Source organism: Corapipo altera, unplaced genomic scaffold (assembly GCF_003945725.1).
Source record: "Corapipo altera isolate COAL_440 unplaced genomic scaffold, ASM394572v1 24b, whole genome shotgun sequence".
NCBI classification, from domain to species: domain Eukaryota; kingdom Metazoa; phylum Chordata; class Aves; order Passeriformes; family Pipridae; genus Corapipo; species Corapipo altera.
In genome coordinates, this window is record NW_020884888.1 from 14030879 (window position 1) to 14049264 (window position 18386).

Sequence of the window (18386 nt, forward strand, 5' to 3'; positions counted from 1 at the left end):
TGCACTCTGATGATTCTGTGACAGAAATGAGAAATTTTCTTACATATTTTAGTAGGAAAATCATAATGAAAATACAGGCATTGAAAATAGGATGACAAAAATATTTTTTATTTGTAGCCTTAAGTTAATCACCACACTGATATGAACAATCAAATAGAATTAAGTCACAAAGTAAAAAATAAAAAAACCACCATCTAGTTTCTGTTGTGCATATTAAATAGGATAACTTAGGGGCAAGGGGAAAAAACACCTCCAAAAATTTCAGATCAGCCCTGTTTGACAGCATTCCTGTATTTCTGAACACCACCTCCACTCCCCTCCCCCTTGAATTTCATAAGGGACAAAGTCCAAACAATCTTAAAAAGACCAGACTCTACTCTATCAAGAAAAAAAATAAACTCTCACTACCTGCATGCTCTGTGTATAGCACATCACATAGCATGGTATCAGATTTCAGAAACAAAAGCTTAAGATGATGTTGTCCACCTCTCCAACACAGTATTCCGTTTTCCTATCAGAACCTCAAGAAAGGCAGAAAACCCCCAAACAAATTTTCCTTCTCACTATATAGGATATAAAAGGAACGAGTAACAGCTTCTAAGTAAATTCAGTAAAATATAACTTCTGCATGGGCAACCCTACACTAGACAGGAGGGAGAGGATTCCCACCACAACATATCTATGTATGAAGCACATCTCTTGCAAGAGCATTCATGGCTAACCAAGAACAAAGTGAACCAGCAATCATAGGCTTAAGCCATGCCTACATCTATAAACTGCATGATACTGAAAGCTATTCATACATTACATATATCCAAAGGGATTGAAAGTTTTTTGTTATGGGAAATAATATTGTAACAAAATACTTACTGATGGAGTCAGTGGCATGCAGCACAGAACTATGCTTGCAAGACTGATATACAGTTTGAACAAAAATATTGAAAGATTCAAACCTGTGACCAGTTCTCTGATTTCCAAATCTGTAGTCTTGCGGAGTAACCGTACTAATGCTGGGATACCACCACAGTTTTTCAGAGCAATTTTGTTGTCATCATTTGCCTTCCCATATACCAAGTTTCTCAAAGCTCCACAGGCACTACGGTGGACTTCTGTCATCCGATGGTCCAAGAGGTCCACCAGTAACTGTATTCCACCTTGTCTTCTTATCTGAAACAGGCCAAAATGATAATCATAAAGTTAGCGAATGAATATTGATATTAATAAAAGCTATCCAATGAAATTAAGCTGTGGTTTATGCAGGCTGTGGGCCAGCAAAGGTGTGCTGGTAGCACTGCAAAGCTGCTACATTACACTACTTTGATTCCTTGTATTATTTTTCCATTGGCAACATAACTGTACAAACTGGCAAACCTGAACCTCTGTAAAAGCAGTCAAAGTCAGCCAAGAGTGTTGCCTCATGAAGGTTGCTCATGGTTCATCAAGGTTTGCCTTGGCGAGGGTTTCTCCTGTGCAGGAGAAACATCATCTCCTTCAAGAGTGCAACACATCACAAGCTACAGGAAAAACCACAAGACTGTAGCAAACAAAAACAAAGCACTTAATGTCATAAAGTTTTCAGTAGTCCTGCCTTTACATTTAATTTCTGGGAATGTGAGTAGCTACTGTAGTCTCAGTAAGGATGCTATATCAACTGAATTGGGATGAGCAAAGATGAAAGCAAAAGGAGGAAGTCTGCACAAACAGACAAAGATGACAAAAACATAGTGGCAAGCTTGTTCTACTAAGACTGAAGGAGACCCTTCAGTGAGGTAGGAACATAAACATGCATAAACAAGGTGGACTACAAAATAAATTTCTAATGCGATATCTTATATAAAATATCATTATCATTGCGGGGCTTCGCGACCGAAGATTTGGGAAAATATCATTATAGAAAAAGCACAAAAGTATTTCAGCAAACAATCAAGAAGGTCAAGAATACCAAGTACAATTTATTATAAAATCTATTTCCAGCAAATACTTTATTACTCTCTGACACTATTTGTTTCTCAAACATCAACCACTCTTGAATCTAATTTTAAGAAGCCACATTTATTGAAAACTAACATCCAAAGAGTACGACGTTTTAGCTTCAAGCAAGTTATACAGACATCTCTGTCAAAAAGTTTCCCCACGTGTGTAGTTGGCTGAGGCACAAAGCCAGCCAGGCACTTCAGCTGGTCATTTTACTTTTAAGACATAAAGGTTTTGAAATATTTGTGAAGCTGTTCTTGCATGGGCATGTGTTCTTGCAGTTCTGCAGAGGGGAGTCATATCGACGTATGGCATTTCATGGATCTAACACTAGCCTAAACAAGGCAAAGTTCTGAGTCCTGTGTTACAGTCACAACAACCCCATGCAACGCTACAGACTTGTGGAAGATTAGCTGGAAAGATGTCAGTTGTGAAAGGAACTGTCTACAGCCAGCTGAACATGAGCCAGCAGTGTGCCTAGTGTCAAAGAAGGCCAGTGGCATCCTGGCCTGTATCAACAATAGTGTGGTCAGCAGGACTTGGGCAGTGATTGTCCCCCTGTACTCAGCACTGGTGAGGCCACACCTTGAATCCTGTGTCAAGTTTTGGGCCCCTCATCCAAGAAAGACATTGAGGGGCTGAAGTGAGTCCAGAGAAGAGCAACTGAGCAGCAAAGGGTCTAGAACACAAGTCCCCTGATGACAAGCTGTGGGAACTCAGGTTGCTCAGCCTGGAGAAAAGGAGGCTCAGGGGGAAACTTACTCCTCTCTACAACTACCTGAAAGGAGGTTGTAGCCAGGTGGGGGTCGGTTTCTTCTCCCAAGTAGAAAGTGGTAGGACAAAAGAAAATGTCCTTAAGGGGAGGTTTAGGTTGGATATTATGAAAAAATTCTTCACCAAAAGAGTTGTCAAACACAGGAACAGGTTGCCCAGGGAAGTGATAGAGTCACCGTCCTTAAACGTATTTAAAAGTTGTGTAGATGTGACACTTAATGATGGACTTTGGAGTTAATGGTTGGATTCTATGACCTTAGAGGTCATTTCTAACCTAAATGGTTCTATGATTCTACAATTCACTGCAAATAAAGACTGAAAAAATGAGTCAGCCCTTGAGGTTCCAAAACTGAGCTATACGAAATTACTCACTGCTGAAACAGAAGTTATCTCTCTTTCTTCTACCAGTTTATCTGGCACATTCTTGTTTTTTTTAATAACAGCAAGACCAAAAAAAAAACCACTTGTGTAGTCAAAAAGTGTATAAACCAAGATGTTACAGTGTTAAATTAAAATGTTTCAATGCCTATACAGTTACAACACAGCCTTGTCCTAAATGTCAAAATGCTAGTGTTTATATTTTCCCTTAAATAGGTATTATATGAGTACTTCATGTCCAACTTCCTGAGCAATATGCAGGTCACCTCAAAGACTACAGCAACCAGCATTATGTGGAGAGTGCAGAGATATGAATGGACATTGGTGAAATATATATCAATGAGAGGCAGAAAAGTTCACTAATCTTTTAGAGAATCTATGCTTCTGCTGCTCAGAGAAACCATGACATCTTTCAGTTTAGAAACCAGATAAACAGGTCAAAGAGAAAAGGTGTTGCAATATATCTCACTTGTCAAAACTTTCCCATGTAAACAGGATGACTTGTAATGAATCAATTAGTTAATTTCCAAGCCAGGAAAAATTTACCAAGTTTATTTGGGAGAGGTGAGCAGTGAGGCTTGTTTGTTTGCTTGGGTTTACAATATATCATCATTTAACCTTCATATTAAAATACGTTTGCTTCCTCTGCTGACCAGATTTTCAAAACCAGCCATGCTACACAAAGAGCCACCTACATGACAAAACAGATGACATCTACTAAACAGACTAGGAACAAAAATTTATGCTTCAGTTTCACAAAAAGTGAATCAACCACTGAGCTTCACATTTCAACCTCTGAAAAGAAACAAGATCTGATAGAAGAAAGAAGACAGTTAAAAATAAATGAGTTGCCTGGTGTGATGAGTAATATCAGGAACGACAGAATGAAAACATGCCTGCTGATCTTTGTGAATTATATTTTCAAAGCACAATATGTTGAATGAATATTTTAATTGCTTCACTGCTAAAAAAAAGATTAAGAATGAGAAAAATTATTACTTTGTAGCAAAAATTATTCTGGGTACTGTAATTCATCTAAAGACTCTGCCTCCTTTCAGAGGGACTGTGCCTATGCTTTTTTCCCCACTCTTCCTCTTGGACACAATCAAGTGGCATCTCATGCTCCTCAGCAGTTTATAGATGCTCTCAGGTGACAAGTTTTGCTATTTTCTGCTCATTCTAAGGGGAAATGTGTGGTTCTGACACATTCAAATCTGCACCTTCCCTCTTCAGTTGTGGTAGCTGACAGCACACTAGTATTCAGCTCATGCAGCTCCTCCTCTCCCAGGAACCTGAAGTCAGCAGCAGACCAAAATGATTCAAAGACAGTTTCTTAAAAGCGAGAGCATAAAATATTAATCTAAAGTGCATTTCTGTAAAAAAAATTATGGGTAATACAACAGAAATAAAACAGATGTTACATAACACCTTACATAACCTGATAAAATGTCTTAAATTTTATTGAAGATAGATCCTATTCTTACCTGGGAAAGACAAGACTTATTTTGCAAACTTTCTTTCAATTTCCAAGCTCAGATACTTGGCAGAGAAATTGTGTCAAGCGGGGAGAGATGAAGCTGATTGTTCACAACTGGGAGCACAGTTTCTGATGCTGTTTTTTATCTGGACTACTGTCTTGCTTTGTTGTTTTTGGTTTTGTTTTTTTTTCAACAGCCCTTATTCACCAGAAGTCTCATCCCAGCTTTGTGTTTCCATCACATATCTATACAACTGTTTAAAACTATACTCTCCAGCAGGTTCAACTATGCCTGACAAATTGTGAGACTGTGATGGATGTTACCAGAATCTATTTAAATTTATGGAAACAGAGGTAAAGAAAATTAAATTATTTGTTTGAGGCAAAGGAAATGAAACTAGAAATAGTTTGTGTACATCTTTGGAAAATGCTGTTAGCTGTTAAATAAAGAGCTGTGCTCTTTCACATGTGGCATTATGAAGTGTATGGCAAACCCTATCAAGCTCAGCATGCATATGTCTGAATTAATTGTTCAGCTTTACTAATAAATCAGGAATCTATTCCAATCAAACTAAAAACTGACAGAACAGAAATTACATTAATTTTGCCACAAAAAAAAATCCATGGTAAGCAGAGAGCTGCTTTCATCTGATGAATCACATGTTCTTTTACCAAGACATTTTCAAACTTTCTTCTTTAAGTTGGCTGTCTGTCATTAATGCCACTGTCTACTTGCTGATCAGAAGCACTTGCTCTCGTCAAGTCCCATGATGCCATAACACAGGTAGATAGGACAGCAAAAGGTATCAGACTCTAGTACACAGATTGAGGAAAGTGCAATCGGCTTGATGACAATCTCCTCCTCTGGTATCATATCAAGTTTTTTTGCATTACATCTGAGAATGTATTGGTACCCACACAGTGAAAATAAAAAGTGAATTTGGATTCAAGAAGGGGTTCAGGTCAGTACTGAAGGCAGTGATAATTATGTTCCCAATAAGGACAGCTTGGATATCACATGCCAAGATCCTTTGAGAAATGTAATTTATCAGTTTCAAGGCTGACCTTTTGTCCCGGGTTACACAGAGACTCTGTTATTCACCTTTTCTTTTCTCTTTTCTCCAAATATGCCTACTAATTTAGACTGTGGGGAGGGACTTAAGATAAGGGTGGTACTCTCCTAGGAGAAGAATGTATCCACTAGTGTGAAAAGACCGGAAGGCTGATGACTCAGAGGGTATGCACACCTGCCACCTCAGGCTGCAAGCTGTTTCTTTGTCCTTACACAAATAACTCGTGTGATAACTCTCATGGGGAGACATCAGGACAATTCACTCACATGACCTGAAGATATTCATCTCTGCTGGTGGCCATAATGGATCCACCTGTGCTTAGAAGGTGTCAAAGACACATGAAATGTTCTGTGATCCAGCATTAATCATCCAGTGAAGAACTCTCTGCCCCAGTGGAGGTACCAGAGGCATTCCCACCTACCCTGAGCCCAATAAAAGACCACACGGACTTCATTAGGCAGACTTCCCTCACTCAATGGGACTTCCACCACTCAGGCGTCTACCCCCACCTCAGCGGATCAGGACTACAACCACCATCAGAGTTACAGTGACCAGAGGGTGTCTTGTGCCTGTGCCAGCACTGCAGCCTCACTCCAGCACTGACCCTCCAGCTATTCCTGTCAGGTTTTAATGGGTGGGGGGAGGCTGGTGCCATCTTGTTTTGGTCTGGTGGGCAGGAACTTGGGAATTTTTCTGGTTAGCTCAACCCAGTTTTATCAGTACTGTTTAGCATTCCTCTTGATAAAGAGTTATTTTTTCACTTACATCTTAGTGTGTCTGATCTCTCTCTCTCTGTATTGGAGAGAACCAGGGGAATTGAATCAGAGGAAGGAGACTTCCATCCAAGGTCTCTGCCCCTCCAAATAGTCTCAAACAGAGACACCTTTGATTCAATGGTGGTTACCACAACAGTGGACTGTTCAATACTTAATCTACCAGGAGTTACATATGACCAGCCTGAAGCATATGTGTTGGCAAAACAAGTCAATAATACATTGATGATATGCCTGAAACAATATATCTATATCTATCTATCTATTTATCTCTATACATATACACTTGATTACTGTATGGTTTTAGCGTATGAATTGCTTGATAGCTTGCTTTTCTAATTCAATACAATAGATGGGTTGGATGTATGGAAGGAAATGAAATGTAGGATGTGAACGCTATGTAGATACCTGGAAAGTAAGGACATCTGTTTCATGAGGACATCTGCTCAATGGCTGTCCAGCATATAAACATAGATGAGACAGGAAAAGTAATAAACCACACTTACATACACAAACCCTATAAAGCAAGAGACATTACAAAAGACCAGGTCTGGGAGTTCACTGGTTGATGGACTACTGAAGGAACTGCTCCAAGGCTTGGAGAGGTTCAGCCTGAGCTCTGTTAACTGGTAAAATGGGCACACAGGGAGGAATGAATGAAAAGGTCATCACAGGTCCTATGGGAAAGAACATGCTGATGGGATGTTGCAAGGGATTGTGACAATGTGCCAAACTATGGGATGTTTGGGCAGAAGGGCAAAGATAGGAAACAGCAAATATCCAAACGCATGGGGGAGGAATAACATGAGAAAATAGAGAAGGATGAGATGTATAAATAAATTGTGCTTAAGTATGCTGGTCCAGCCAAACCTTCGCTTGATCACTGCAGTCCGGCTTTATCTTCTTATTAATCCTAATTGCTAATAATTTTCCTGAATGAGTATGGTCTACATTCTGGATTGGCGTAACACTAGTGACCCTGGAGCTGGAATAGCTGATGAGCTGGATAGGAGATGTGGGAAAGAGCTATCAGGGACGCTGTGGTTCTAGAGGATAGATACTGGTGAGACAAGAGTGAACAAAATATAGGTGATTGACCTCTCTTCATACTTAGCTATGAGAAAACTGACCCTGGAATCTGGTTATTGCTTATGGCTTTGTAATACAAGAAGCAAGTCAAAGCTAATTGACATTAGCTGTTTTGACTACTACTAAGGTTTTGAACCCTATTTTGAAATATAAGTTGGGAAATCTGTGAAAAATTATTCTATTCTGCCAGGCAGCAAAGAAAAAAAAGAAGCAAAACCCTTTCTTTCAATCACTGGATAATGGAAATTGCCTCTTCCATCCCTTGGAAGGCTGCAAAAAATAGAGCTAGAGATACAAAAAGGAAGAAAAGGGAAGCTTCAAATTTTAAACAGTTTAGCCAAAGATTGTTAGATAATTAGGTATTCCAAAACAGACTAAAAATACAGCTGTGATAGAAACCCAAACACCCTTCCTCTTCTATTTATACTCAGCAAGTGGGTATCTGAGATATTGTTCAAATTTTGCCAGTAGGTATAACTGGAACATCCTTCTCTGCATTTAATTCTGACTACCCTGCCTTACAAAGTAAAATATAATGGAAACAAAAGAGGATTAAGAGCAGGTGACAGAAATTGTTAGAGACTGACAGAGTGATAAAGTGTGTTTCTAAAATAACACAATCTCCTCTTAACAATAAGACATTAAGTCTTCCACTATTAACAGCTCCACATTCCTAACTCAAAGATTAATTCATGGTTAGATGTTTAATTTCCACATTTTTCTTAATAATCACTTTTGAATAAATCTTCATCCAAAGGTGGTGAAGGAAATCTAACAACAATCAAGCCTTTCTACACATCATAGATATTAATTGCCAGCTTAATTGACATAACACACAGCATCATCCACCACTTATTCTGTGACACTTCTGTTATTAAGAAAGCATGTTTCAATATATCAAAATATAAGTATTTAAACACATGGAATTATTTTTAATGTCACAGTGTTACATACGGAGCAGAACTAAAAACTAAGTGACTGCTAGCACAGGTGACAGTATATATTCAATAAACACCAAATTAAAAAGACTTTTCAGTTTAGGTCTGCTTCTGGAAATTATTTGTAATAATTGGTTTTAATGTTCTTAGATGCTGGTTTTCTAACTAGCAGAGTAAGTGCTTACTATTTCACATGTGAATAGATTTCAAGCAATTCTGTTGCTGGAAGGAGAAGCTGCAAGTGAGCTGAACAAAATGCCCAAGACTTTTTAAATGGTGGCAGGCAGTGTGGTGTTTGTGAGACGCTCTTTGACTACAGTCACTCTGTTCTTCTCAGGCTCACTGTCTGAGCAGACTGGTGTGCCCACACAGACCAGAGCACTAAAAGAAAGTCCAGGAGGCCAGAGGCTGCAGAGCAACTTGACTGCACTGACCATTTATATCCATGAAATTATTACATTTCTAGCTTTTTTTTGCAATCAAAAATTCTCTCCATTATTTATCTTTGTCTTGTTTACATTACTAAAATGGCTTCCACCTAAGAGGAAAAAAAATACACTATTTATCAGAGAAGAGTTTGGAAGACAGGCAGCCTCATTGCTAGCTAGTTTTGGAAACTTAGTTCCTAAAACTTAAAACAGATGTGAAGGAGAGAAAGGAGAGAAGGAGAGAAAACAAATCTCCATCAGAATATGGGAATAGTTTTCAGTACAGTGGGTCTCTTAAGATAAATGCAGTGGTTCAAACTTTAAATCCTCTCCACTATTTCTTCTGATGTGTCTATGGAACAACAGGAAGAGAAGACAAAATCGGTACACTGCAAACCCATGTGAGAATTTATTACAGACAAATTTACCTGTAACATCACAGGGTAATTTAGTCTCATTAGCAAAGTAATTTGCTACAAGTTTAAAAAAGTGCTGAGCAATTTTAGCTGAAAATAGAGGAGAATGTTATGCAAATTGCTGCATTAACTCCAAAGTCTAATTTGTTTAAGGAATCTAAATCAGGGTTTGGATCTAGGTCCTATTTAAGAATGGTTTTCTCATTAGGACTTTTCAGATCAGGCACAAAGGCAACATAAAGCTGTGAAGAGGCATAATGTAAATAAATTCAACCACCAGGGCATATACAATGTTCTACTTGAATAAAAATTGTTCCCTTGTGTGCTAAACTGCACTGCATGGAGAAGGAAGAGGATCTATTTCGTGTGTCTGTAGAAACCAGGTGGGTGTTTGGTGGAATGGTTGTGCAATATGTGAGGATCCACAGCACGGGCTCAATACTCAGGAGCTTTCCTTATGGGACTGGGTATCTTATTTCTGTTACTGAGAATAGTTTTGTTTTCCCTGTATCTCTTGAATGACCTCTTTAGATCTTGGGATCTATACGTGAGGTTAACAGAGCCTCAAAAACATTTTCTGAACAGGAGGAGACTCAAAATCATGTTCTAAAATTGCCTTGGGAAGGTATGAATAAATGTGCTGCTTTCTCAGTCCGTAAGCCTTACTGTATTCTGCTCTGTGACACATTTTGGTTTTCATCCTTGGTAGGAAGGCTATACCTATTATAAATCAAGGTTTTAGTGTGATTTTATATTTGACTAAAAAAAATCCCTGGCTAGGTATAAGTTAGCTATAATTGTAAAGCATTTTACCCTAAACTCTTAAAAAACATTAATTTGAAAGACAACAAAAGCATCCTATTCTAAACATCAAGGACTAGTGGGATCTTCCAAGCAACACTTCTAACTGCAAGTGTAGAGCTGATCTAAAGTGCTCGTCTGATGTGAAGGCTTCAGAAAAGCAATTTTGAAGCCCACTGTTAAAAGCAGTATCTCCTAAAATGAACACATTGGTATTGAACTACATTATAAACTAACACTGAGGAATACATATAAATAAGGTAAAATACACACATGCCAAAGCCCTTAGAAGGTATTGTAACTACTTGATATTGATTTGGGGTTTTTGCTTTTCAAAACAGTAAAAAACCAAACAATACTAAAGAAGGCACAGCACTGTGCACTTTATAGATGATGCAATACTAATTTAGGATGTGAAGACTTTGGCATTACTCAAGCACTGACTTAGTACTGTCTGAAATTAAATGAGAAATGATGATTAACACTGAGGGTGTGGATCATTTACTTTCTGGTATTTAAAAATAATTAAGGATCTATTTGAAAATGAAGGATTGCATTTATTATTGGTCAAATGAACTGACATATATACTTCCACTAAAAACATCATGGTATTCCTATAACCAGATACCTAGAGAAGTTAAACAAGATATAGAAAATTCAACTTCTTTTTTTTTTTATGCAAAGAAAAACTAATTTTTTTAGAGAAAGTAGTAGGTCACTATTTCAAATATTCTTACAGCAGGAGAGGACATAACTTCAGAGTTGGATGAAGATTTCTGAAGCTGTACTTTACTCAGTTAAGCATATTATTAGTGGGATTTAGTCAATGTGAACACAAATATCATCTAGGAACAAGATGGGTCACCAACAGAAAGACCACAGAAAATTAATTTTTTTTCAGTCATTTAAGCCTAAACAACAGAACAACTCTATCTGACATTTCGGTTTTAAAAGGAAATTAAAAAAAATCCTTTTTCAGTGCTTGCTGTAGCTACCTCAGACAGTTTGCCTCACAGAATAAACAGCGTGCCACTTCTCAGATTAAAAATATATTTACAATTTATTACATCAAACATCATACTGCCCTCTTATGACCTCTGCTCCCAGGGCATTATCTACTGAGATTTAAAGAAGAAGTACTCTCTTCTTATAACTGATGTATTATCCTTCAAAGAATCTTTCAGTCACATGAGAATTTTCTGTCTTAAAGTTGAAGTATTTGGGGAACAAGCTACTGCCTCAAAAGCTCATGAACACATTCTCGCAACATCTCTCTTTGCTAGGAAGTTTTGCTAATAGAAACTCAGGCACATAAAATTAAAATATTTGTCTAAGGCCACAAAGGCAAGATACAACCCGTAATTTAAGAGTTTCAGTGCTGCAGAAAGCTGCACAGCAGAATCTTTTCTCCATCTCCCCATTTACATGAGTTTCATAAATGAGGTAAAAGTCAGCACAAGTAAACACTTGCCTCATATATAGCACACTTTGTAATACCCCCAGTTCAAGATGTAAAATTATATATTTATAAAAGTACGTGTTATAGTAAATGTATGTGCATACATATATATACACATGTACTGGTTTGAATATTTCCCCCCTCCTTTGTTTAGCTCAGGTTCTCTTTGCCCTTCAAAATCCACAATTCTACTTTTTTTCTAGATTTCCTATACTCATTGAAATAGGGGAAGACAGAACTTCATGCAGTATCCAGGGCATGCAAACACAGACTTGCAGAAGGTCCCAGCAATGTTCTCTATTTCTTTCCTTATTACTTTCCTGACAGTTTACTTTAAATAAGCCAATAAGCTTCAGATGACACTTTCCAAAAGCTGTCCAGCATAACTCTAGACATCTTCTTAAATCAGCAGAATACAGAAAAAAAACATACAGAAATGAGAAACAAGAAAAAGAACCATCAAAAATGGTGCTACCTCACTGCCAACAGACTAACTGCTTACCACTCCATAAAGCTTGTGAGTTGCAGCAATTTTTCAGTTCCTTCTGGACATAAGAATAGCAAAGTAGCAGTTCTGAAAAAAACCCCAAACCTCACCAAAACCTTCACCCAAAACCATGTAATACTTCTGTATGTGGAGTAAGGAGTGTGTCCCTTTCTTTAGGGCCTTGTTTGGTTAACCATGTGCCTGCAGCATGCCTAGTGAAGCGAAGAGCCAAATCCAGCAGTGCTGCTGACACATTTGGGCAGATTGCCCACTCATTCCTCAGCAACTGTGGTGGCAGCAACAGCTCAGATATAAAAGGCTGATTTGGACCTATTGTGTCATTTATCATTTTCCATGAACTAATTCTTTATATATGTTAAATGATCCCTAAAATGGGCATTACAGTCTCTACTTTTTAGACAGATAAGAATGCAGGAACGTATAAAATCTCTTTGTGAAACTAAAAAACTATATTCCAAATATACTATATTCCAAATGACATTTCAAGCTATATATCATAGATCTAATGCGTTTCCTATCTGCTTGAACCAAGGTCTCTAAAACATAGCAACCTTAGAAATGTCAGTCACTGATCAGTAAGTAGTACTTTTCCAGGATGAGAAGGAGGGAATCTGGCCCACGACCAGTAAAAAATGTACAAAACTTCAGACTTTCAAAATGGATAACTTTTAATATCATGGTTTTTCCTTTATCCCTTCTGTGGTATGAGTCATAGTCTGAGTTACACTAGTGTAAACCCTGGAAGAACAGGACTGACTTCAGCACCACTGCTACAGATTTACTCTGAGATTACATTAAGGACTGGTTCAAATGACTTCAAATAATTTTCTGCAGTGGCTGGATAGACAGATAGGCATTGTTATTTAGAGCTTCAGGTGTTCTTACACCTGTACAAACCCATGCCTTCTGCTGAAACCATTCTCAGTAGCTTAGTAACAGCCATCTCTTTGTATTTTTAAATACATTTTGAAGACCAACTGATGGTCTTTACCTTAAAAGTTTTATTTGGCAGGGCCTTTTTATCAGGACTATGATTCACCTTATTGAAATAATTTTGCTGCCAACCTTTTTAGTATAGATATGTTGAGAAAGCATCAAATTACAGATATTGATATCGATCTAGGTTATTTTATTTCTATATATAGTGTACAAAATTTTACCATGGCTTGCTGGACTATGAGAGCAGTAATAAAAAATATGCTCTACAATAGGAAAGTAATCCTCTGCATTCACACATCAGCCTAATAAATCAGAGAAGCAATTGACAAGAGAGTTATGAATAGAAAGAAATCCATGGCACATACAGTAGAACATTATACTGCTTGAAAAGGCTGCAAATATATTTATTGCCTATTCAAAATGTAGGAACATCATATTTCCTATGTCAAATGACACTGCCTTTCAGTGTGTATTACCTTTCCTTCCCTACAACATAATATTTTCAAACATAAAAGATACAGCTTTTGCAAATGTTTTAATACAACTGCAACATGCTTTCCTCAGACCAGTGGAGAGAGATTCACAACACAGTGCAATGTTCTGCCTGCATCTGATGCATACCACAGAAAGTAGCATGAAGGCACTCATTTGCACACATAATACTGATTTTTTTTCTTTTCTCCTAACTGCTTAAAAAGCATTATCACCAGATATTGACATCTGATTTTTTTTTTTGGCTAATCAAGTTTAATCCCTAAAATTTCCTATGTGCTTATTTGGACTGTCCAGAGCTGAAAAAGATAGAAACCTTTAGCCAGTATTCTCATATCCAGTGAGGCAGACGCTGTAGGAGTGAATGCCAAACCCAGATAATCAGGAGGTCTAGGCAGGTCGTTGTTCAAGACCTCAGCCCAGAAGAAGACTAGTGCCACGACCCTAAACAGAAGCAGAACAGAGGTATCCCAAAGCTTTTTGTGAATACTGCTAATAGTTTGCTGTGTAGTGCATAAACAGGATAGTCCAAAGAGCAAACTTGCAGTTATCCATATGAAACATGGACATTAACTACTAGAACAAAAACAAAAAAGATTTTGGCTTGCTTTAGCTCTAAATAATTGTTCCTGACTATATACTAGTATCATAGAAAAACCTTAAAAAAGAACTGGGAAGAGTCAGGAAAATATTGTCCATTTGGTTATTCCCTGGAGAGGGAATAACTGGACAGTGGGTGGAGAGGAATATGAAAGCAGTAAAGCAGTGTGTGGGATGAAAATACCAATACATATGCTCAATATTAAGCCCACAATTTTGTAAAATAATGTTTTCAGTCACTTTGTAAATTAATTCGATTCAGTATCCTTTCAAGATGAGAAAGAATGGTATGTTACAAAACAACTGAAAACAGGAGGGCAAGCAAAATGTCTAATTTTGCTTATCTAGCATTAACTCAAACCTTAATCACAACTAGATGTTGCATTACATTTAAGAAATAATAACACTCTTGTTTATTTCCTTTTAAAATCATGTCCCTTTACAATACTGATTCTTTATTCCCAATTGAGGTTTTTTTTCAAAAGGAATAATTTTGAAATGTGTAAGCAATAAACCCAAAGCATTCATCTGGCTCCTTAGCAGAGCAGAGGATTAGAAGACAAGAACTGGCCCCAGCTATCTGCCTCTATGTTGCTGTGCAGTCTTCCATTAATATCCTAGCTTAACATCCTAAATCTTCCTTTCCCTCCTTTAACCAAATGTCACTCCTCTGGGGCTTGTAACTAATTCATTTATTGAACAACTGAAACACCTTCCTAATCTTAAATCAAGTGAAATTTATGCCAGGTACACAGTGCATCATTATTATAATTCAGGTACAGTGTCCTGATGATAAAATCAAGAATAACCATGGTGAAATGACCCCAGAGGGATCCCAGAGTATAAAATGCCACTTCTTCTGTGCTACAGAAAGCACAGATTGTGGGGGTATTGCACAGTGCTCAATGACATTCATTAATACTCAGCCTTAATCAGTGTAAAGACTGTGCACAAAACAAAGACATGCACTCTCTCATCAGAAGAGATAAATATCATGTAGTGGTAATGTATAAGTAAGATGGCAAAATTAAACACAGAAATGCATTCAGAAATGCTTTTCAAAGCAAGACTGTCAGTATAAGATTTAATTACCAGACAGTAAACTAAAAAAAAGTGAAAGGGCTTACCACTTTATATTTATATTTATCCATGTTTCTGGAATTTATTAGGAAAGTAAAGACAATATATTAGCAAGAAAAAAACAGAGTGATATACTCTCATAAACATTATTTAGTAATTCAGTGTTGGAGTCTAGCTAAAGAGAAATAGAATTACAATACTTTAATGATAGTGAAAGTGTGTTTTTTATTATTCTTCTAAATAATAAAAATATTTTAAGACCATTAAGAGTTTAGGTGGTCTTAACAATGTTAACTTAGACTATTGTGTCAAGATCAATGCAGCCATTTCTGCCTCACTTGTTTTAGTTAATATTAAAGAGGAAAAATGTTCAGCCACAGGCTTGTACTATAGGCAGTGAACTAGTGTTTCTTTGATGCACACAATTCAAATCATAAGAGGAGAGAGGGTATCATGGAGACAGCATAAAGAAACATCCAGAGCAGACATATTAGGCACTTCAAACTGGCACTGTAGATACTGAAATGCTGTCATAAATACTCTCTTGTATACCTATCAATAGAGAAGAGCTTGAAGTGCAGAAAGCATTGGTAGAAACAAACCATTTATATCTGCTTGCCTTAAAAGAGAAATAGAACTCAAGCCACTGACTGCTGGAATAAATAAAATGGAAGGGAGCAGAGTGATCATGAGTGGTTACACAGGTCAGAAGATGGAATCAAAAGGGTCTGATTTAAAAAAAAAAGAAAAGAAAAAAGCAATAGCAGAAAACAAAGGTTGCTTTCACAAAATCTTCTGTGGTAAGAAGGTGAGACAAGACATAGTATATCCAAGTGATGGGATTTTGATCATGGGGCAAAAAAGGGATTCGTTTCTATCAATCAAAAAAACCCAGGATTCATCTTTCATCCGTTCCAGGTTTGTGTTTTACAAATCTTTCAACAGACTAGGGGAAAAGATCTTCAGCCCCCTTATCCCACCCCAAATTAGTTGGACTGCAAGAATGCCACAAGATGCATGGTGCAAGGCAAACTGCCTGCCCATAGGAAGTGGTGGAATAGGAAATTCCTTGTTTTGCTGTGGTGAATTAATTCCTTTGCATGGTTTATGTCCACTGCTTGACATGTGAACAAGTGGTAGTACCATGTTGAAAGGGTTCTGGGCACTTTGAAAAACTCCCAGAAGAAGATGTAGAAATACTTTTATTTTAATGATAAAATGAATGTGAATGATGAATTTCAGTAAGCTGGAAAAGAGATGATTTCAGCATGCAGTCACTCAGGTTTTAGAACTCCATGTGATAATGTCTGGACTGATACTTTTCTCCTGAAGGGAGTATGTGGCAATGCTCTCCAAGATGAAGAGGAAAGTGTCCAATCCAGCAGTATTTATTTAGGATGCAAGGGAAGGCTTCAGGCAGGACAGTTCAGCAGTTAGTGTTCTTTTATTTGGCATCCTTGCAGTATTTTCCTGAGAGAAGGATCTCAAGTGTTGTGACTTTGCTGGCAAAAATTAATTTCCTAGCTTGCAGAAAGCAATCATTGGTGCCAGAAACCCTGAGTGACCTGTTACACCTTTGCAGCTGATGGCAGGCTGCCATCTTCCATGAGAGCAAAATGGTGTTGGCGTGTGAAACTGCACAATTCAATCCCTTTACATGGTGACCTCATATAAAAGAGGAAAATGTCATTATAGGAAGAAAAAATGCTGTGGAAGAATGAATCCTGTGTTTAATAGAATGTGCTCTTTTAAAGAAATGTTCTCTGCTGAGTATTTTAAAATGCTTCTCTTTTCCTATATTCCCTGTCTGTTCCTTCTTGGCATCCAGGGGCAGCTACTCTGGCTCTGCTCACAATCTCACCATTGTCTGTGTAAGAGCCCTCTCCTGAGGAGAAAATGCCATCTGAAAGGGTCTTCCTGTGCTCTTCTGCCTGATCAGCTTTTCATTTGCTTTCAAATATCTGATCAAAACTTCTTCTCTCCTTTCCTTTTGCCTTTTAGTTACATTCTTCATCGTCATCAATGAAAGAATAATTTATATAAAGAATTACTAAAGTATTCTGAGATTCTGAATTTCAGAATTATTATGCCTAACTGTAATGGGTTGCCTGGTAATTTTTACAGCCTTTAGCCTTCTGCCTCCCTATGTCCCCTTTTACATACGTGAGACCCTTAGTGAGCGCTGGTTATTGTTCAACACAAGATGAAAAACCAACTATCAAACATTAGCAAAAATAATCCAATTTCTTCAACTCCATTCTAATGTCTGCTGTACCACCTAACCACCCCAGCAGAGGGAATAAAAGTAGAGAATGAGAAGCACTACTGAGAGCAGATGTAGCAGCTGCCTTGCTGTTAAGCAAGACTTAAAGGGACTCAGAAGTAGCATTTGTGAAAAACTTTCAGGTAAGAACAGCAGTTAAAATCGTACTTTGAAATAAAGACTAGCACTAAATGGTTTTGAGCAGCATAGAAGTGGCAGCACCTGCAAGAAATAACAACACCATCTTTATCAATGGTCACTGTTTATTGCATTTACCTATTGCTCTTCTGCTATGATCAGGGCCGGAAGGGGAAAAATAAAAATTCTACCAGAAATATAAAACATAAGTCACTCCAGAAGGTAGGGTTTTTTGTGAAAAAGTAAATGGCTTCTGACACCTTAGTATCCAGCCTGAGGCATCTTCACATAAACAGTTACCAACTTTGTTTGAAAGTCCTTGAAGTTAGAGAAAGGTATTTGCAGACCTCAGTGTTGACATAAAACTGAGCAGGGCATTTGCACTTACATACCAATAAAGGTACATTTAGAGTGATGCCACCCAATTCAGAAGTATGCCTGTGATCAACTTGTGCATTAGAAATAACATCTACCATAAAGAACTTGGTCACGAAGGGAAAAATATCTCTAGTTTCCCTAGACAGACTTTAAACATTTTTGACTATCTTTTTCATGGTTGTTTTCTAAAGAGCATTTCCACTTCCTCTTCTTGGGGGGACAGAGGAAGCACAGGATAGTGTTCCCCATTTCAGCCACAGAAATCAAAATATTTTAGAAGAGAAAAACTTAATGGTAAAACCATAAAGGGTGCTAGCAATCTCAGAAATGCCTATAGTCACAGCTGCTATTTTCTATTTCTGTCTAAAGTTTAGTTGACCTTGCTCCAAAAAAAAAAAAAAAAAAAGG

General features: G+C 37.6%; 1 protein-coding gene across 14 annotated transcripts in view; it reads right to left on the reverse strand.

Annotated features, from left to right (window-relative positions):
• The window catches only part of CTNND2 (catenin delta 2), a 631505-nt gene that overhangs the window by 143062 nt on the left and 470057 nt on the right, over positions 1 to 18386 (reverse strand). For all 14 annotated transcript variants that reach the window (XR_003527693.1, XM_027643865.1, XM_027643864.1 and 11 more), the window contains one exon: positions 954 to 1167. Coding sequence is in view for 13 of the 14 variants with exons in the window: in XM_027643865.1 (XP_027499666.1) it covers positions 954 to 1167 (214 nt within the window). In the remaining variant the exon portion in view is untranslated. The remainder of the gene's footprint in view (positions 1 to 953; positions 1168 to 18386) is intronic.